Below are 22038 nucleotides of genomic sequence, written 5' to 3' on the forward strand. Positions count from 1 at the left end.
TTCCTTCATCTGCAGAAGCTGAAATTCTGAAGTGTAAAGCAACTTTTCACCAACGTTCTGCTTGGAGCCCTCAGCTGTGCTGATGTGGGGTCTGGAGCACGAATCAGGAACCTCCCCCACTGATCACGTCCCTGCCATTCCTGGTTGCTGCCTCTTGATCCCAGGTGGGCGTGGCAAGGTCCAAACACACCTTGCTCAGTAGGCAGTGGTGAGATGTGGGTTGTGGGTTGTGGATGAAGGCCACTTGAAGCATGAAACCCAGAACTCTGGTTGCAGTAACGTTGCTTAAGAAGGAGTCTTTAGGCTTCAGCCAGGATGGGTGGCGTAAGCATGGCAGGAAGACAGCACCGTCTTCCTGAAGGGTTGTCTCCCCTGGCGCCTGCTGCTGCTGCTCTTCTAGCCTGAGGTTGGTGTCCTCCACATTTTGCTCAGGAGCCAGGTTCATTGAGGTCCTCAACAATGTGGAAGGGGAAGGTGTGGAGCTGTCGTTGCTGGAGGAACGTGAGTTCTGAGCAGAAAGTAAGAAGTGGATGAACTTAACAGTTGTAAATTTGGCCACCCACAGTTCCTCAAAAAGTTACACATAGAATTACCATATGAATGAGAAATTCTACTCCTAGGTATGTACAGAAAAGGAACTGAAATCATATGTCCACCCAAAATCCTGGACCTGAATGTTTCTAGCAGCATTACTTGTAATAGGCAAAGAGTGGAAACAACCCACATGTCCATCAACCGAGGAAAGGATAAACAAAATGTGGTACAGGTATCCCTCACTTTTCTTCCTTTCTTTCTTTCTTTCACTTTATTTTTGGTTGCATTGGGTCTTTGTTGATGCACGCGGGCGTTCTGTAGTTGCGGGGAGCAGGCGCTACTCTTGTTGCGGAGCATGGGCTCTAGGCACATGGGCTTCAGTAGTTGTGGTGCGCAGGCTCAGTAGTTGTGGTGCACAGGCTTAGTTGCTCAGCGGCATGTGGGATCTTCCTGGACCAGGGCTAGAACTTTGTTCATGTCCCCTGATTTGGCAGGCGGATTCTTAACCACTGTGCCACCAGGGAAGCCCCTCTTTCTCTCTTTCTTTCTTTCTTTCTCTTTCTTTCTTTCTTTCTCTCTCTCTCTTTCTGGCCACGCTATGAAGCTTGCAGGACCTTAGTTCCCCAACCAGGGATCAAACCCATGCCCCCTGCAGTGGAAGTGCAGAGTCTTAACCACTGGACCGCCAGGGAAGTCCCTTCCCCACTTTTCTTGAAAGTTCACTTTATGCCACTTTGCTTTTAGGAAAACCTACATTAGTACCTGTTTTTGCTAGCCAAAAGAAATCTGAAGAGGATTTTCGCTTTTACAATAGTAAAAGCCAAAAGGTGAGAGTAGTATTCAGTGTCTGTTTTGCAGCAAGTGGTTATAGAGGCAGCACATACCCCAAGCAAGGGAGTGGCACAGCCAAGCTCTTTCCCCAGAAACTACACTCAGCATCTCAGCATCCAGCCACCATAGTTTTCAACTGTGTCTGTGGGCATCTGTGCTTTATCTCGGTTTATTTTGTGCATCCATTAGCAAGATGTGTCCTAAGATAATTACTTCTTTGCTTTGTCATTTCAGTTTATGGAAGACTTCATAGGAATGCTCTACTTTCAGGTAGTGGGAAAGACAAATATTCATATGATGAAATATTATTTATTCAGTGATTAAAAAACAGGAGTGAAGCACTGATTCATGCTATAGCATGGATGGACCTTGAAAACATTATGCGATGTTTTACAAGACACAAAAGGCCACAAATTGTATGATTGCATTTATATGAAATGTCCAGAATAGACAAATTCATAGAGAAAAAGCAGATAGTCGTTGCCAGAGACTGCGGGGGAGGAGGGAATGGGAGTGACTACTAGTGGGTATACAGTTTCCTTTTGGGGAGATGAAAATGTTCTGAAATTGGACAGTGGTGGTGGTTGCACAGTCTTGTGAATACACTAAAAACCACTGAATGGAACACCTGAAAAGGGTGAAATTTATAGTATGTGAATAATGGCTCAATAGAAACAATAATAAATAAATAAAGTCTGGCCACCCAGTGCTGCTACATGTAGAAAGTGCAGCAATGGAGTGATGTAACAAAATGTGGTACAGGTATCCCTCACTTTTCTTCCTTTCTTTCTTTCTTTCACTTTATTTTTGGTTGCATTGGGTCTTTGTTGATGCACGCGGGCGTTCTGTAGTTGCGGGGAGCAGGCGCTACTCTTGTTGCGGAGCATGGGCTCTAGGCACATGGGCTTCAGTAGTTGTGGTGCGCAGGCTCAGTAGTTGTGGTGCACAGGCTTAGTTGCTCCACGGCATGTGGGATCTTCCCGGACCAGGGCTTGAACCCGTGTCCCCTGCGTTGGCAGACGGATTCTTAACCACTGTGCCACCAGGGAAGTCCCTTGATGTTTTCTTGAGAGCATCCACCTCCGCCAGAATCAGGCTAAGAACCTAAGTATGGTCAGGCTCAGTACACATAGGACTTGGGGAAAGTTGTGGTAGCCCCTTGGGCCCTCCTTTCTCCTGGAAACATCAGGTGGGCAGCGATGCAACATAGAGTGTAGGTGTTGGCCACTGAGAGCCTCAGTCTGGAATATACCTCATTAACTTTTCAAGTAGCATCATGGTGGAGAAAAAGGACCCACAAAAGCCACCTTGTGGGCAGGGCCCCCCCCCAACATACTCAGCTCAAATGATCGTTTCCTCAAGATCCATCAGGTCCAGTTATCTCCAGATGGGGCTTCAGTTTAGCGCTACAGAGAACTATTAAGGTGTGGGCATGGCCAGATTAGGCAGGTGGGATCCAAGCAGAAGTGAAGGGGGCACCAGGCAGTCAGTTAGCAATTCCTTTAGCAAGTCTAAAAGTGAGCAGAACCCCAGTGGGTAGCTCACCAAGCCGCCACATCTCTGTTCCTTTGAGGTCCACATACACTGGGCCTGGCATCATCTGGAACTTCTGACTGGAGAAGACATGGCCCAGAACTCCAGTTCTGCAAACAGATGTTTCCTCAGAGAGGCTGCACTGCTGGGAAAGCTTGCTTCTTCCCCTCCCCTGTCTGCCTGCTGCCCAAATAAATCAGGCAGTTTTACCCAGGAAGCCTTCTTAATATTATGAAATATTATACAATATAGAAAAGTACAAAAAAAGAAATGTTCTGTACAATAATAATAAAGCAGTTTTTTACTTAGTAACTTTGAGTTACCTGTGGGATCCAGTTAGAAATTCTGTTCCAGGAGTTCCTTGGCGATCCAGTGGTTAGGACTCTTTCACTGCCGTGGGCCTGGGTTCAATCCCTGGTTGGGGAACTAAGATCCTGCAAGCCATGAGACCAAAATTTAAAAAAAAAATAAATTCTGTTCTGAAACATAGTTAACAGGCCTAGGATTATATTAAATAAGCATTTGCAGGTTGCAGGTCACAGAAACCCAACCCAAACTATGAAGCACAAAGGGAAATGTATTATAAGGACGCATGAGCCAAGGACAAGACTATAGCTGGGCATCTGGAGGGAAATGGAACCAGAGACTCAAACAACATCAGAAATCTCTCTCTTTCTCTCCAGTGCTCCTCTCTCTGGTCCGCGTGATGGGAGAGGGAGCACTGAGAGTTCCCAACCCTCACATCTAACAGATTCAGTCACCCAGAGACATTCAGTCTCAGTTCCAAAATTCCAAGGGAAAGAACTCATTGGTCCAGCCTACCTGAGGCATTCAATCAACTCACGGTTAAGTGTGTGTGTGTGGTGGGGGTGACATTATAGGAATGTGACGGCTCTTACTGTAACCATTCAGAAAAGACACTTCCTCAAATAGTGGCGTCAGTCTAACAATCCAACAGGTGTCCACTGCAGGGCAGAAGCTTTTGGACCCCCAGAGGTTGTAGACCATAGCAGTGGGTCTCAACCTTGGCCGCCCATTGAAATCACCTGGAAAACCTTGAAGACTGTTGCCTGGGTCCCTCCCCAGACGTTCTGATTTACTTGGTCTGAGGTGTGGCTTCAGCCTCAGGCTTTTTTTTTTTTTTTTGGCTGCGCCGCACAGCACGCAGGATCTTAGTTCCCTGACCAGGGATCGAACCTGTGCACCCGGCAGTGGAAGTGTGAAGTCTTAACCACTGGACCAAGCCTCAATCTTTTTAAAGTCCAAGGGAAGTCCAAGCCTCAATCTTTTTAAAAAGCTCCCGGGGTGCTTCTAACATACGGCCAAGGTTGAGAACTGGCTAGTGCCGTGCTTTTCAGACACTCATGCGCCCACACGTCACTTGGGTATCCTGATAAGATACAGCTTCTGATCCAGTAGGTCTGGGCGGGGCCTGAGAGTGTGCATTCTGATGCTCTCTCTGGGTGCTGCTGACCGTCTGGGAAGCCAGGTTCTAAAGCAGCACTGCCCAATAGTGCTTTCTGTGATGGCAGGAATGTTCTGTAGCTGCACTGTCCATACAGTGGCCACTAGCTGCAATGTAATTAGTGGATTAATTAAATGAAATGTAATTAGTGAGACTGAAGAGCTGAATGTTTTACTTGACTGAATTTGAATTTGAAGAACCACACCTAGCTAATGGCTACCGTATTGGACAGAGCAGGTCTAGCGGATTTCATCCACAGGGAGGGCGTATCTGAATCACCTGTGGGATTTCTTTTTTTTTTTTTTAACATCTTTATTGGGGTATAATTGCTTTACAATGGTGTGTTAGTTTCTGCTTTATAACAAAGTGAATCAGTCATACATAAACATATGTTCCCATATGTCTTCCCTGTTGCGTCTCCCTCCCTCCCACCCTCCCCATCCCACCCCTCCAGGCTGTCACAAAGCACCGAGCCAATATCCCTGTGCCATGTGGCTGCTTCCCACTAGCTATCTACCTTACTGCGTTTGTTAGTGTGTATATGCCCATGACTCTCTCTCGCCCTGTCACAGCTCACCCTTCCCCCTCCCCATAACCTCAAGTCCGTTCTCTAAGAGGTCTGCGTCTTTATTCCTGCTTTACCCCTAGGTTCTTCATGACATTTTTTTCTTAAATTCCATATATATGTGTTAGCATACGGTATTTGTCTTTTTCTTTCTGACTTACTTCACTCTGTATGACAGACTCTAGGTCTATCCACCTCATTACAAATAGCTCAATTTCGTTTCTTTTTATGGCTGAGTAATATTCCATTGTATATATGTGCCACATCTTCTTTATCCATTCATCCGATGACGGGCACTTAGGTTGTTTCCATCTCCGGGCTATTGTAAATAGAGCTGCAATGAACATTTTGGTACATGACTCTTTTTGAATTTTGGTTTTCTCAGGGTATATGCCCAGTAGTGGGATTGCTGGGTCATATGGTAGTTCTATTTGTAGTTTTTTAAGGAACCTCCATACTGTTCTCCATAGTGGCTGAACCAATTCACATTCCCACCAGCAGTGCAAGAGTGTTCCCTTTTCTCCACACCCTCTCCAGCATTTATTGTTTCTAGATTTTTTGATGATGGCCATTCTGACTGGTGTGAGATGATATCTCATTGTAGTTTTGATTTGCATTTCTCTAATGATTAATGATGTTGAGCATTCTTTCATGTGTTTGTTGGCAGTCTGTATATCTTCTTTGGAGAAATGTCTATTTAGGTCTTCTGCCCATTTTTGGATTGGGTTGTTTGTTTTCTTGTTATTGAGCTGCATGAGCTGCTTGTAAATTTTGGAGATTAATCCTTTGTCGGTTGCTTCATTTGCAAATATTTTCTCCCATTCTGAGGGTTGTCTTTTGGTCTTGTTTATGGTTTCCTTTGCTGTGCAAAAGCTTTGAAGTTTCATTAGGTCCCATTTGTTTATTTTTGTTTTTATTTCCATTACTCTAGGAGGTGGGTCAGAAAGGATCTTGCTTTGATTTATGTCATAGAGTGTTCTGCCTATGTTTTCCTCTAAGAGTTTGATAGTTTCTGGCCTTACATTTAGGTCTTTAATCCATTTTGAGCTTATTTTTGTGTATGGTGTTAGGGAGTGATCTAATCTCATACTTTTACATGTACCTGTCCAGTTTTCCCAGCACCACTTATTGAAGAGGCTGTCCTTTCTCCATTGTACATTACTGCCACCTTTATCAAAGATAAGGTGTCCATATGTGCATGGGTTTATCTCTGGGCTTTCTATCCTGTTCCATTGATCTATCTTTCTGTTTTTGTGCCAGTACCATACCGTCTTGATGACTGTAGCTTTGTAGTATAGTCTGAAGTCAGGGAGCCTGATTCCTCCAGTTCCTTCTTTCGTTCTCAAGATTGCTTTGGCTATTCGGGGTCTTTTGTGTTTCCATACAAATTGTGAAATTTTTTGTTCTAGTTCTGTGAAAAATGCCAGTGGTAGTTTGATAGGGATTGCATTGAATCTATAGATTGCTTTGGGTAGTAGAGTCATTTTCACAATGTTGATTCTTCCAATCCAAGAACATGGTATATCTCTCCATCTATTTATATCATCTTTAATTTCTTTCATCAGTGTCTTATAATTTTCTGCATACAGGTCTTTTGTCTCCTTAGGTAGGTTTATTCCTAGATATTTTATTCTTTTTGTTGCAATGGTAAATGGGAGTGTTTTCTTGATTTCACTTTCAGATTTTTCATCATTAGTATATAGGAATGCCAGAGATTTCTGTGCATTAATTTTGTATCCTGCCACTTTACCAAATTCATTGATTAGCTCTAGTAGTTTTCTGGTAGCATCTTTAGGGTTCTCTATGTATAGGATCATGTCATCTGCAAACAGTGACAGCTTTACTTCTTCTTTTCCAACTTGGATTCCTTTTATTTCCTTTTCTTCTCTGATTGCTGTGGCTAAAACTTCCAAAACAATGTTGCATAATAGTGGTGAGAGTGGGCAACCTTGTCTTGTTCCTGATCTTAGTGGAAATGCTTTCAGTTTTTCACCATTGAGGATGATGTTTGCTGTGGGCTTGTCATATATGGCCTTTATTATGTTGAGGAAAGTTCCCTCTATGCCTACTTTCTGCAGGGTTTTTATCATAAATGGATGTTGAATTTTGTCAAAAGCTTTCTCTGCATCTATTGAGATGATCATATGGTTTTTCTCCTTCAATTTGTTAATATGGTTTATCACATTGATAGATTTGCGTATATTGAAGAATCCTTGCATTCCTGGAATAAACCCCACTTGATCATGGTGTCCTGTGGGATTTCTTAACCAACTCAGTGCTCTCGTGGCTACCATGTTCCTCCTCACCCTCCCCAATTCAGGCCCTAAAACAGTGTAATAGAATGGGCGGGGGTGGGGGGAAGAATAGGGATAAAGAGTGAACCCTGGAGAAGGCCCCACAGGTTATTCTGAAGTACTGTCCTTACTCACTTGGTGAGAAACACTGATGTAGAATGTTCCAGATTATCTATTTCTCTGCTACAAACCCACCCTCGAACTTGGTGGCCTAAGACAGCAATATTTTTTTTTTCTCATGAATCTGCTTTTTGGCCAGGGCTGAGTGGGGATAACTCGGCGTCCGCTGACGTGGCTGGAAGCCTGGGACTGGAGTCATCTGGAAAGGAGCTTGCTTACGGGTCAGAGAGTTGCCGTTGGCTGTCAGTTGGGACCCTTGCTGGGACTTTAACCAGGGCACCTACTTGTGTCTTAGGCTTCCTCACACATGGTGACTGGGTTTCAAGGATGAGTAGAGAGTGGGAATGAGCCAAGCCACATGGGAACAGCACTCTCCCTATTTTTTAACCTAGCCGTGGCAGCCATACTGTCACTTCTGCTGAATTCTAGTCATTAGAAGTGAGTCATGGGACTTCCCTGGTGGCGCAGTGGTTAAGAATCTGCCTGCCAATGCAAGGGACATGTGTTCAATCCCTGGTCTGGGAAGATCCCACATGCTGTGGAGCAACTAAGCCCGTGTGCCACAACTAGAGTCTGCGAGCCACAACTATTGAAGCCCTCGTGCCTAGAGCCGGTGCTCCACAACAAGAGAAGCCACCGCAGTGAGAAGCCCGTGCACCGCAATGATGACCCAATGCAGCCAAAAAAAAAATACATAAAATTTAAAAAAAAAGAAAAAAGAAGTGAGTCACAACGGCCAGCCCATATTTACGAGGCAGGGGATGAGATTCTACCTCTGACAGGAGGAGTGGAAAGGAATTTGGAGACATGTTTTAAAACCACCACATAAGGACTTCCCTGGTGGTCCAGTGGGTAAGATCCTGCGCTCCCAATGCAGGGGCCCGGGTTCAATCCCTGGTCAGGGAACTAGATCTCAAATGCCGCAACTAAGACCCGGCGCAGCCTAAATAAATAAATAAATATTAAAAAAACCACCACATACGCTTAGGAGTGAAGAGCACCAAGGGCAGAGCTCTGCACACAGCAGCCCATGGGCCAGCTGCACAGTGTATGAGAAATAGAGTTTTACAACACAACATTGTAAAACAACTGTATTTCAATTAAAAAATAAAAATAAGACTTCCCTGGCGGTCCAATGGTTAAGACTCCGTGCTGCCACTGCAAGGGGAACGGGTTTGATTCCTGGTTGGGGAACTAAAGATCCCGCATGTCGCATGAGGTGGGCCAAAAAAGAAAATAAAGGGTGGGGGGAAATAAAATGCATATGGAGTTCAAAGAAAATCCTAAAGGAGATTAAAGTGGAAGAGCTTTAAGGAAAAAAAAAAAAAGTTTAACTGGTTCCAAGCACAGCCAGGCTCATCCCAGAACACTTGGATCCAGGAGCACCCTGTCAACCAGAAGACTCCTGCACAAAGGCCTGTTTTCCAGACTCCTGACCAGAGACTTCCCTTTTACACACACTCCTTGAGTAACTTCCTGATTCCTTTTTTCAGAAATTCTTGCATGGTGGAGGGGGAGGAAGCTAGGGGTCAGAATACCTGGGTTTTGCTCCCTACCCTGCAGAAGCCTGTAAAAAAAATGCAGGTTTACTTGGGAGTGAGGAAATTGTAAGGAATCATTTTCCTCTTTATGTTTCAATTTTTTATACTATGATTTAAAGTTTTCATGGTGGTAAAATATATATACCATAAAATTTACCATTTTAACAATTTTTATTTTATTATCTATTTATTTTTTTAATTTTTTGGCCATACTGCGTGGCTTATGGGATCTTAGTTCCCCGACCAGGAATTGAACCTGTGCCGCCTGCAGTGGAAGCACTGAGTCCTAACCACTGGACCCCCAGGGAATTCCCCCATTTTAACAATGTTTAAGTGCACAGTGCAGTAACATTAAGTGCATTCACATTGTTGTGCAACCGTCACCATCTTCCATCTCCAGAACTTTTTCATCTCATCAAACTGAAATTATGTGTATATATATATACATATATGTCGGCAGCACCATGCGGCAAGCAGGATCTTAGTTCCCCGAACAGGGATTGAACCCGTGCCCCATGCATTGGGAGCGAGGAGCCTTAACTTCTGGGCCGCCAGGGAAGTCCTCAAACTGAAATTCTAGACCCATTAAACACCAGCTCCTGGCAACCACCATTCTACTTTCTGTTTCTTGGAGCCTGACCACTCCAGGGACCTCATATGAGTGGAATCCTACAGTATTTGTCCTTTTGTGTCTGCCTTATTTCACTTGGCATAACGTTTTCAAGGTTCATCCATGTTGTAGCATGTTTCAGAAGTTCCTTCCTTTTTAGGCCTGAATAATATGTATGATATAAATAATATTTTATATATAATATAAACATTTTGTTTATCCATTCATCCATCAATGGACGTTTGAGTTCATTTGAGTTCTTTCCACCTTTTGGCTTTTGTGAATAACTCTGCTATAAACATTAGTGTGAAAATATCTGTTTGTGTCTCTGCTTTCAATTCTTTTGCACATATGTAGACATATAATTGCTGGACATATGGTAATTCTATGTTTAATTTCTTGAGGAACCAGTTAGAATTTTTTAAGCCTTTTTGTAAGTGATGAAAAACAGTTAAGAATCAAAACAGCCAGTTTGATACCTTAGGAACAACAACAACAAAAAATCATACCTGGTCTTTCTGGTTTGTTTGTTTGTTTTTTAGTTTATTTAATTTATTTATTTTTGGCTGCATTTGGTCTTTGTTGCTATGTGCAGGCTTCCTCTAGTTGTGGCAAGCGGGGCCTTCTCTTTGTCATTGCGGTGGCTTGTTGCGGAGCACAGGCTCTAGGTGCACGGGCTCAGTAGCTGTGGCCCGCGGGCTCAGTAGTTGTGGCTCGCGGGCTCTAGAGCGCAGGCTCAGTAGTTGTGGCACACGGGCTTCGTTGCTCCGTGGCATGTGAGATCTTCCCGGACCAGGGCTGGAACCCGTGTCCCCTGCATTGGCAGGTGGATTCTTAACCACTGTGCCACCAGGGAAGCCCTGTGGTTCTGAATAATGTTTACTGTTCTAGAGCTTTAATTTTTTTTTAAAGAAAGACTAATTACAAGAGAACATACATAACAATTTTCAGGTTTTATTTATTTGGAATTTCTTTTAAAAGAAAACTTTTTATCGTCATGAATACATATCACACAAAAATTACCATCTTAACCACTTGTACATATCCAGTTCAGTGGTATTAAGCTCAGGTTTTATTTTAAGGCTTATAATCTCATCAAATTCTAATCTCGGTGGGTGATGCATATTAAGGCCAGAGCCTTGGGACTCTCCTTTCCACCTACTCCTACCCCTGCCACACTTTGTACTCCTTCTGGCCCTTCCCTCCAAACCGCAAGGACAGAGCAATCTGAGTCAGGCTGCCTTTGTGACCTTCTTTGGTAAGACGCTAACATTTCAACATAGTTTTTGTAGCCTTTCACATTAAATGGCTGTCATTTTGCAAAACAAAATCTGAGTACGTAGGAAGAGTTCTGTTGTGTACACGTTGTTTGGCAGAGAAGGAATTTATATCTATGCTTCCCCCATCCTCCTATATACATGAGGTGTGTGACTTAGAACACAACACCTCCCTTATTTAGGGCTTACCTGCCATCTGTCAGTGAGTGAGTCGATTCTAGACAGTCTCTGAAAGGCTCCCAGTCCAGGAGCTGATGATTCTCTCCTTAACACTAAGCACCAGGAGAAAGGAGCCGAGATGACAAATGTTCGTGGTCTTGGAGAGAGGCCTCAGCATACTTTCTAGCCTTGGATCCTTCCCAGAGGCCTGACATTTTTGCTACCTGAGCCTCACCTCACAGAGTTTCCAACCAAAATTGGGGCTAAATGGTCTGAGGACAAGAAGATATATGTTTGTGAAATGCATGGAGAAGGTGGGCAAGCAGGAAGGCGTGTGGGGACAGACAGCAGAAGTGGGTACGGCGGGGCCCAGTGGGCAGGGCAGGGACACAGCAACCACCTGCAAGCAGGTAGAGCAAGCCACCTTGGTGGTCTGGATGGGCTCTGTCTCTCTCTCTTGGCTTCCAGGTAATTGTTCTGGGGCCTGGGGCATGATTGAGTTCAACAGAACCACTGCCCATTCCGGCCCCACCTCTCACCAGGAAACGCCTCCCCACCGCAGTGACCACATCCCCCCAGGTTGCCTTGGAAACACTCTGTGGGGGCTGGGAGATCCAGGGCACAGTTGCCCAGCAACAGGTGGTGCCCTCCCTTCCGCCCTCATCTGAGGCAGCTGCCCTGCACCCTTGGCTCGCACAGGGAAGAGCGGCTCTGAGGGCGAGCCAGGAGCCCAGAGACTGACTGAGGTGAGGTGAGGAATGCAGGAGGCCCCTGCAGGTGGGGGACCTGGGGGACAGCCAGAGGCAGACAGAGACTGGGCAAAGCCAGAGAGGCGGGGACAGGTGCAGAGGTGGCACCTGAGACCTGGCACAACAGCAAACTCAGGGGAGCCTGCAGAGAACAAGACCAACTCCAAGGAGAGTTGTGAGGGCAAAGGAGCAGCCAGGGCGCCGCCAAGGTGACCGGGAGCGGGGCCCGCACGCAGGGGCAGCGCTGGGACGGAGGCTCTCGTTTCCTCACCCAGCACTTCTTCTAAGCAAGGCATGAGCGGGCTGAGGCAGGAGGAAAGAAGCCCTTGGGTTCTTTGAGTTTGAGTTCAGTTTTGTCTGAGTCACCCTGGAGTCTGGGAGGAAAATGCAGCTTCCAGAAAGGGCCTGGGGATTCTGAACAGGAGGGCCTGGCTGCAGACAGAGGTGGGCCCCATCTCTCTGGCCATCTGGCTCCTTCCCGCCGTTTCTCGGTCCTCCGGGCTCCTCTGTCTGCCTGGGTCTGTTTCTCCAGCCAGATGTTGCTGAGCCTGCTCCCCTGGCCCCTCTCTCTCCTGATCGTGCCAACCCTGTCTCATGTGCTTCCTCTCCTGACCCCATCTCTCCAGATGCCTCCGACCCCAGAGCAGCCCTCTGGGCACATGGAGGGGCCCCCTGCATCAGAGGCCTCCTCATGGCCCCCGCTGCCCTGCGGGCCCTGTGTCCCCATCATGCTGGCCCTGGCCGCCCTGGCTGCTGTCTTCCTCCTGACCACGGCCGTGTTGGCCGAACGCCTGTTCCGCCGCTCCCTCCGCCCAGACCCCAGCATCTGCGCACCCACCCTGGTCTGGCGCCCGGGAGGAGAGCTATGGATTGAGCCCACGGGCACCCCCCGAGAGCGCTCCGAGGATTGGTATGGCTCCGCGGTCCCCCTGCTGATGGACCGGGCCCCAGACCCACCCACCCAGGGGGGCGCCTTGGAGGCACGAGTGACAGCCCCACCTGCCCCTTCAGCCCCATACTCCCCTCCCAGCTCCTTGGTCCCCCAGACCCCACCAAATGCCCCAACCCGTAGCACCTTCTGGAGGCCCCAGGTCTGGGAGGAGAGGCCCCACACCCCAGGCCTGGTGAGCTGGGCTGAGCCTGAACAGAGGCCAGAGGCCAGTGCGTATCCCGGGAGCCCCCAGGCCCGGAGGCTGCGACCAGGAAGCCCCGATCCTGAGTGGGGCCTCCAGCCTCGGGTCACCCTGGAGCAGATCTCAGCTTTCTGGAGGCGTGAAGCCCGGACCAGCGTGAGTTTCTGAATCCCCAGGGCCTGGAGGACTGGCCTCCCAGAGACCCCTGGGGGAGGCCCAACCTCAGAGGGATCCTAAGACCCTGAGGCTCCTGAGAACCTGAGCTGACAGCTGAGGCCCCGGGAAAGAATGCCCCTCCCCAGGCCTTTAACTTCTGGGTTTCGGTTCCCCTGGATCTGGGCCTGGGCAACCTGGGTGTGGACAGAGCCTGCGCTGCGGGGCAAGCTCAGAGGTGCCTTTGCTTAGCTGCCCGGGGCGGGGGCTTAGAGAACTGGAGTTGCGGCCACCTCTGGGCCAGAAACTGCCAAGATCACATTCCAGATGAAGAACTCAAGGTACCAGACAGACAGGGAATAGCATCAACGCCGCGGCTCCCACCCTCCTTCGGTGTGTGCCTAAGATGCCAACATCGGAGTAAGGGCCCCGAGGACGCTGAAGAACAGAGTGTGGTGATGACAAGGGTCAGCCGTGCTAGCAGGAGATGACGGGAATCCAGCTTCCCAGAGCCACAGCATCCCTCCAGAAAAACATACAGAGAGGCCAAGGTCAGGCAAAAGAGCATCTTATTACATATAAACTGTGGCCTTGACCCCCACCGCAACAAGAGGCCATCTCTTGCCTGCACCTGGGACCCAGAGCCGCAAAAGGCCGGCGGGCAGCATGTCCTCTCGAGGCCGCCGCAACCCAACCCTCTGGATCTTACCCTTCCACGGTGAGGGGAGCCCAAGCCAAGGAGATCTGAGTTCGATCCGGTGTGGAAAGGAACGTTCTCCCAGAACGTGGCCCCTGGCCGTCTTCCCTCCCAGCTTCTTGGAGCGGTCCAGAGAGACAGAGTTGCCCCAAGACAGGCTTACTTATGATGCTCCACCCCACAAAAATGGAGCCCCGATATCTGTATCAGCTGACCTCCCCTCTGGGCGCAGAGCCAGGTGTTGGGGGGAGGCGAAGGAGTTTCCGTTCGCTGGGCTCTGACTTCTCAAACCTCAGTCCTGAATGTTAGGATCTTGCCATGTCAGTTACCACCTGTACTTTGTATTTTTCTTTAAATTGGTTTACCATTTGCTTAATAAATTCATTTTACAAGGAATCTGTTTTGTATCACTTCTGTAAATGGAAAACCAAGTATCACTTGTCAGAAATAGAAGGTAAAACATGGAAATAAATACAGTGTAAACAAAGGTGTATAGTTCTAAGTAGACCTTGTTTCCTGCTGGAGGCATCGACCCTGAGATCTGCTCTTCCTCGTCAAAAGGCTCAGCCAGTATTAGGAAAGTGTTAGACACTCTGGTGCCGCCCTGAGACCACCCTTGAGAAGTGCTGTGATGGATGAGAGCCCTGCATGGGGAGCAGCCACCCTGTGCTACTTAAGCCAGGAACTCCCCCGCCCTGCCACCAAGTTCCCCCACACCCCGGAAATGCTGTCAGGCAGAGGCCAACACTCTGCTCTTCCTCCTCAGAGGGCCAGAGAGCACCTGGGCCTGGACCTCCCTTCTCACCCCTTGGATGCCAGGAGTTGGACGAGCAGCCAGGGCTTTAGAAGCCCCCTGGCTGAGGGACATCCACCCCCCCACCCCCGGCTGCACTCATCCAGCCTGTGTTCCCAGCATCTTCCCTGAGCCAGGCCCTGAGGAGGGAGGAATCAGACCTGGCCCCCGCCCTCAGGGAGATCTCAGTCTCTCTAGTGGCAGGGGTGGGGGTGGAGGGAGGTGAGATAAGACAGGAAGACATAACTGATACAAGATCAGGGCTGCTGTCCCACCTCTGTCACTCACAAGCCAGGTAATTATGTCACTTCTCGTGGTCACCATCAGCTGACAGGACTGGGTTGTGGGGACTCTGCCCAGGAAGCATGAACTGTCCCTCAGGGACACAGAACCGAGAAACCACGCTCAGAGCTTAGAGGCCTGCATGCCAAGGGGTCAGCAGAGGCAGGATGGTGGGGAAGGGACACCAGGGACAAGGCCCCAGTTCTCTATCTGGTTCTATCACTCACCCTTGGAGAAAAGTACTTTTTGTATTACTGGGCCTCACATTCTTTCTCTTTACAACAAGAGAGTTGAAAGTTGAACAGATGCTCTCTTGGGACTTTTCTAGCTGTGACATCTAAGGATACAGTAAAATGAAAGATGGATACCTACACCCATGCATGGAGGAATGTGATCTCCCTGAGGCAAAGTCCAGCTTGCTGTCCCCAAAGTCACCTTTATAGCCCCAGACCCAGAACAGGATCTAAAACACAGCAGGAGCCCAAAGAAAGGAGAATGAATGAATAAGTAGACGGATTCATAGATACATTTGTTTTACTGTTTCTCCTCTTTATTTTAAACATCTCCTCTTCATTTTGAACACCATCTTACTGGAACTTCCCTGGTGGTCCAGTGGTTAAGACTCCATGCTTCCACTGCAGCAGGTGTGGGTTCAATCCCTGGCTGGGGAACTAAGATCCCACGTGCCTTGGGGTGTGGCCAAAAATTAAAAAAAAAAAACAAAACACACCATCTTATCACTTTCTCATGTTGAGTTCTTCCTTTATGCTATTTGACGTTTAAAACGCACTTCCTGGGGCTTCCCTGGTGGTGCAGTGGTTGAGAATCTGCCAGCTAATGCAGGGGACACGGGTTCGAGCCCTGGTCTGGGAGGATCCCACATGCCGCGGAGCAACTAGGCCTGTGAGCCACAACTACTGAGCCTGCGTGTCTGGAGCCTGTGCTCCGCAACAAGAGAGGCCGCGATAGTGAGAGGCCCGCGCACCGTGATGAAGAGTGGCCCCCGCTTGCCACAACTAGAGAAAGCCCTCGCACAGAAACGAAGACCCAACACCGCAAAAAAATTAATTAATTAATTAATAAACTCCTACCCCCAACATCTGAAAAAAAAAACGCACTTCCTGGGCTTCCCTGGTGGAGCAGTGGTTAAGAATCTGCCTGCCAATGCAGGGGACATGGGTTCGATCCCTGGTCCGGGAAGATCTCACATGCCGTGGAGCAATGAAGCCTGTGCACCACACTACTGAGCCTGAGCTCTAGAGCCCTTGAGCCACAACTACTGAGCCCACGTACCACAACTACTGAAGCCTGCATATCTACAGCCCATGCTCTGCAACAAGAGAAGCCACCACTCGCCAGAGCTAGAGAAAGCCTGCACACAGCAGCGAAAACCCAACGCAGCCAAAAGTAATAAATAAATAAATTTTAAAAATAAAATAAAATGAAACGCACTTCCTGTATGGCCCTTTACCCAATAATTCTGGAGTTCCAAGTTCTAGGGTGTCTGCTCACTCTCCTTCGTGACAGATGGCTTCCTCTTGTTTTCTAAGTTGGGGCTGTGAACTCAGCTTCAACAGGGCCTTAGTAAGAATCCCGGTGACTAGTTCCAGGGTGTCTCTCCAGCGAGCTTCTGTGTTTGCTCCTGCCAAGGATGCCTCAGGGGAATAACCAACCCTGGACCACATTATTTGTTCATTTTATTTGGGCTTCCGAGACTATGCAAATGGTGTAAATTTGAACCCCAAATTTAAATGAGGGCACACCTTTGGTTATGAATTCTCAGGGGAGACTTTCTATTGCCTCTAGATCTCAGGGTGAGACCCACGAGGTTCTTTTGTGCTTTATGGGCTGATGGAAAGATTTTTTTTTTCCTAATCTGCTTTTCCACTGAGGATTGCCACCCTTTAAGGGGCTGAGCTGTATATTAGGGTCTCAGTTTTCAACGCCCCAGGTAAGGCCTCCAAAATCTCCGTGGATATAAAACCCAAGCCCTTCATTTTGCCAAGATCTACAACTGCCCATGAGCTCCCTTAGCTTTGGTTTTCAATATACCTCTTCGTGTGTGGCTCCAGGGATTCCCCTTAGTTTCCTGAAACCCAGCTGTGCTTTGTAAAGGATGTTTACTTGATTTTATGTAGCATTTCTAGATGTTTCACAGCAGGGATGTGCTTGTCAGGTTATACCGTTCAAAATATCACAAAAACCAGATGATTTCCTCTATAACCAAGTTCAAATCTTTGCATTTGAAGTTGAACCAAGTTCAAACTTCTGGAAAGAGCTGTCTGTCCTAGCAGTCTACATTTTCTCATCTTCCCATCACTCTGCAACCCGCCACAGGCTTCTATGCGCTTCCTGCACTCTCTAGAAACTGCTTTCCCCCAAATCATGACCTACACATTTTAATCAAAGGATTAAAAATCCTCAGCCTCCTGTGGGCAGCATTAGACGTTTTGATTCTTTTTGTTTTTTTAACTTTTTGGCCACACCGTGCAGCATGTGGGATCTTAGTTCCCGACCAGGGATTGAACCCATGGCCCTTGCAGTGGAAGCACAGAGTTTTAACCACTGGACCACCAGGGAAGTCCTGATTCCCTTTTTGACATGTGCTCTTCCCTTGGCTTCTGTGACTCCACGTACATCTGAATTCCCTTCCCTCTGTCTGCCATCTTCTCTGATTCTTTTGCTCTCTGCCTTCTTCAGCCTTTGCTTTCCCTCGACACAGTCTTCCTGGGCAATCCCACTGACACCCATAGCTTCAGCTCCTGGTCTCCCTGATGATCCCCAGGTCTCTGCCTCTGACTGTGGCAGATATGGTCCTCCTACAGACATCCTGCCATTATTCTAAAGTAATAGTACCAGTGGGAGAGAAAACAAGATGATTAACTAAAAGATTATCTCAGGGAGTTCCCTGATGGCGTAGTGGTTAAGAGTCCACCTGCCAATGCAGGGGACATGGGTTCGAGCCCTGGTCTGGGAAGATCCCACATGCTGCGGAGCATCTAAGCCCATGCGCCACAACTACAGAGCCTGCGCGCTAGAGCCCGTGTGCTACAACTACTGAAGCCCGTGCCCCGGTGCTCTGCAACAAGAGAAGCCACCACAATGAGAAGCCCCTGTACCGCAATGAAGAGAAGCCCCCGCTCATCACAACTAGACAAAGCTCGCGCACAGCAACGAAGACCCAATGCAGCCAAAAACAAATAAACTTATTTAAAAAAAAACAAAGATTATCTTAGAACCTCTCCACAGTCATCCTTGATTACAGAGTCAGTATTTGCCCCAGTATTAAAACACGACACGCCCCGCCCCCCAAAAACAAACAAACAAACAACCACAGGGGTCATGAATTCACATGCATAAATAGGCCAAGTCAGAGATATAGGTGAAGAGTGATGTGGACCAGGGGACAGAGGCGAGAAGACTTCACACCTGTCTGTAAGGGCAGCTGCCACTCGGCTCCACCAATCATGTCCATCCTTCTGATTTTCCAGCAGAAGCTAGAAATTTGGGTTTTTAGGTAAAATCAACCAAAATGTTAAGACCACTTTATATATATGTATATGAATCTATAAACCTATAAAATCCAAAGAAACAAGCCCGTAGGCCACATGTGGCTCAGGAAACACTGGTCGGAGATCTCTTCTGAACAAACTTGAGGGATTTTCCTGGTGATTCAATGTGTAGGATTCTGCGCTCCCAATGCAGGGGGCCTGGGTTCAATCCCTGGTCGGGACACTAGATCCTGCATGCTGCAACTAAGAGTCCGCATGCTGCAACCATGAGCCCGCATACCGCAAGGAAGATCCTGCGTGCCGCAACTAAGACCAAAATAAATAAATAAATATTTAAAAAACCCAAAAAACAGAAAACCAAACTTGAGCAAGTGCCTGGGAAGGCCCCTGAAGTGGGTGTGGAGGGTCCCTCTTTGTGTTGGACTTTGGTGGTTGGAGGTGGGACGTCCTGCTCGCAGATGATCTTAAATCAGGGTTTTCCCCACCTTCATGCTGTTGACATTTGAGCCAGATGATTCTTTGTGTTCCTGTACATTGTGGGATATTTAGCAGCATTTCCGGCCTGTAGCAACTAGGTGTCAGTTGCATACCGCTAGTTGTGAAGGGATGTTTCCAGGCATTGCCAAATGTCACCTGCGGGGGGGGCAGGGAGGGGGACAAAACCTTCTGATGCTTCTAAGTGAAGCATTTTAATCAATTAACACACCGGCCCACAGAGCTTGCAGCCTGTCCAGGAACAGGGCTGCTGGGGACCTAGAACCACTCGGCTGCCAAGTAGAACAACGTGGACCTCCTCTTACTAATTTTCAGTGGCGCCGAAAAAGGATTAAGGTGAAGAGACAAGACAACCAGCCTTGGAGGAAACACATAAATAAGATAATACACTAGGAAACCGGCAGAGGCTTCTGGGAAGGCAGTGCATCATAATGTCTTTTGTAATTGGAAATTCTAATATAATTTGGAAATTGCAAATTTGATTGCCCAAATGAAAAAGTTCCTTCTAAAGGAAGGTGTGGGAGGAAGAAGTTTTTAAACATCTCTCAGGAGGTAGAGGAAAATGACAAAGAAATGGAAAACAGGTAAGCAACATTAAGAGATAAAGGATCAATTCATTCAATATTTACCTAATAGAAGTTCCAGAAAAAGAGAACAGAGAAAACAGAGGGGAGGAGATAATGAAAGATTCTATGCAATGGAGAGAAGCATTTCAGGCAGAAGAAAGAGGTCTGTGAGGTGCCTCACACTGGCACCACCTGAGGAGCATCAAGGAATACGGGTGCCACCAGGACTCCCCTTTGCACCAAGTGGAGGAACAGGGACTGGGTTTACCCTTCTGCCTGAAACAACCTCCACTGCCACCACCAAACCAGACAAAACACACGGAACAACAGTTTTCAAAACACTGAACACCAAGCAATGAAAGACAGTCATGAAAACAACGAAATCCCAGAGGGAAAGGAAAACAGAGGAGGGAGTTCCCTGGGGGCCTAGTGGTTGAAATCCGGCACCATCACTGCCATGGCCCGGGTCCAATCCCTGGTCAGGGAACTGAGATCCTACAAGGTATGCGGCACAGCCAAAATATAAAAAAGAAAGAGAGAGAGAGAGAGAGGGAAGGAGGGAGGGAGGAAGGAAAGGGGACTTGTCCTTTTAAGATTGTCCAGCTTACTGCTTGAGAGAGTTTCCAACCTGCGGGCTCAGAGAAGAGAGAACCCCAAGATCTGCTGTGGGTCCTTCTTGCGTACTGTTCAGCAAAGAACTGATCAACACACATGTGTGAGAAAACCACCTGAGGCCCAGAGAAGAGCCACGTGAAAGGATTAAGGCAGCAGTGCCCAGGGCCTCACACGAAGCCAGGGCCTCTTCCCACCAGCCAGACTGGAAAATGTCACAAGGCCTTGGGCAGTGCACTCGGGAAAGTCTTGGCTTAGCAGTAGAAAATAATCCACTAGACTGAGCACTGCTTTGGATCTGCCTAACGAATCATACAGAAGACTATCTGGTGCTGAGCAAGGTGAAATTCACCGCATCCGGCAAGCAATAGTTAACAAGTGAAAACACAGGAGAGGATCAATGACGTGTCAGGAAAGATGTATGGACCTTTTTTGGTTCTGTTTTAATTATCATACACAGAGCATCCCTGAATGGCTGCCTCAGATAGGTCACTGAAACAGTTCTTTTGCATCTTCTATCTTTCCCCTGACGGACTTTTCATCCATTGGAATGAACTAGATTGGAATTTTAAAATGCAAGACTTAGTCTAGCCCTTGAAATCTCCCATGTATTTGGGTAATTACTATACCAATAACACAAACATACGTTAGTGCAGTCCTTTACCTAAAAAGCTGCCAAGTCTCAATGAATTCCCCTCCTGGCTTCTAATATTCTGAGAAAACACAGCAAATCACGCAAAAAGTAAAAATAAGATATTTTTGGTTCTTGGTGAGATTACAGTTCAGGGGCCTTTATTGTTTGTTTTTTTAATGTGGGAAGCATGACTTTTTATCCAGCCTTTAAGAAACCAGCATTGTTCTTTATCTACTGATGTGGTATTCCAAAAGAGAATCTTTCCCTTGGTGAAAAACAGCCAAACATCAAGAAGCAAGTGACTTATGGGATGGTTCTTTGTTGGTGCTAAGTCTTCGAAAAATTCTAGCTCAAGAGCTGGGAGAAGAAATAGGTGACCCAGTGACCCATCAAACTAGAGGTACACGTGAGGATCTCTGCCTCTGATCATTTTCTAAGTGTGCTATACTAGGTCCAGGGATCCAAAGAGCACTACCTACCTGAATAAAGAAAGCCCACATTATCTGGGGTAAATCTGACGTGCACAGCGAGATGTTATTCACAGCTTCACGATCAGATTCTCTTCAGATCTTTGTAGTCTGGTCTTACAAGCTGAGTTACTTAGGGCCTCAGAAAGCAGGTCTTAAAAGCAGTTACTTACTAACTGCCAAAATGTTCTGTTCCTCAGGAAGTGATTAGAACAAAGTACGGCGGTACTGAAACATTTATGGAGTTTTACCTACCATATTGTCTTGGAGGGCTAGCGATAAAATTAATATACGTGTCCACATCGCATAATAGCACAGTGGGATTTTTCAAAGGTCCAAAGTTGAATGTTTTTCAGATATAGTGTGGTTTGCTAATAATGTCTTGCCGTTTTTAAATGCTTTCAGCTTTCACTGGCCTTGGCTCACTAAAGCTCGTGCCCATTGAGTTCACTGACTCTGCCAACCCGGTCTGACCTCTTGTCTTCCCTGACCCTCTAGACTGAGTACCCCAGTAGGTGGGTGGGTGGAGGGGTGGGAAGGGGGATGGGTAGATGCAAGGCGGGGGTGGATGGGCAGGAGGATAGGAGGAAGAGGGGTGGGCAGGTGGGTAAATGTTAGCAGGAGGGTGAGGGTGGGGGGGTGGATGGGTTGGTGAGTGAATGAGTCTTGGTCGTCTCCGGAGTACACAGGGCCTTGAAGTCACTGAGATACCTTGGGCGGTTGGGTGGGGATCTGATGAGGAGATGAAGCTGGAAAAGTGGGTGGAAGATGAGACTGCTGCACACCCCTCCTCAGCTTTCCTTCTTGAGCAGATGCTATACAGCATTCATAGCCTCCTTGGCTAATATCTTTGGAACCTGGAAGGAAGATGGAATCAGAAGATGGAATTGGAAGGTGGTGTGACTGAAGTGTCCTCTGGTGGCCATAGGGGATTTGACAGTATTCTTAGCTATTTTTTTCATTGTCTGTTCTCCCCTCCCCCACTCCACACCCCCAGGCTCCCACAGAGCCCGGCT

The 22038-nt window shown here is 47.5% G+C and overlaps 1 protein-coding gene and 2 long non-coding RNA genes across 3 annotated transcripts in view; 2 read left to right on the forward strand and 1 right to left on the reverse strand.

Annotated features, from left to right (window-relative positions):
* The window catches only part of LOC132438835 (uncharacterized), an 85713-nt gene that overhangs the window by 22361 nt on the left and 41314 nt on the right, over positions 1-22038 (forward strand). The window lies entirely within an intron of this gene.
* On the reverse strand, positions 210-13794 carry LOC132438832 (uncharacterized). Its single transcript, XR_009522233.1, has 3 exons — positions 13674-13794; positions 3222-3332; positions 210-508 (listed from the first exon to the last, which is right to left on the reverse strand). It is a non-coding gene; the product is annotated as an uncharacterized lncRNA (long non-coding RNA).
* On the forward strand, positions 11641-14039 carry C15H16orf54 (chromosome 15 C16orf54 homolog). The gene is made up of 2 exons (XM_060033110.1): positions 11641-11675; positions 12305-14039. The coding sequence occupies exon 2, from the start codon at positions 12305-12307 to the stop codon at positions 12977-12979; it is 675 nt and encodes a 224-aa protein (XP_059889093.1). The 5' UTR covers positions 11641-11675; the 3' UTR covers positions 12980-14039.

This window comes from Delphinus delphis, chromosome 15 (genome assembly GCF_949987515.2).
Source record: "Delphinus delphis chromosome 15, mDelDel1.2, whole genome shotgun sequence".
Taxonomy (NCBI): domain Eukaryota; kingdom Metazoa; phylum Chordata; class Mammalia; order Artiodactyla; family Delphinidae; genus Delphinus; species Delphinus delphis.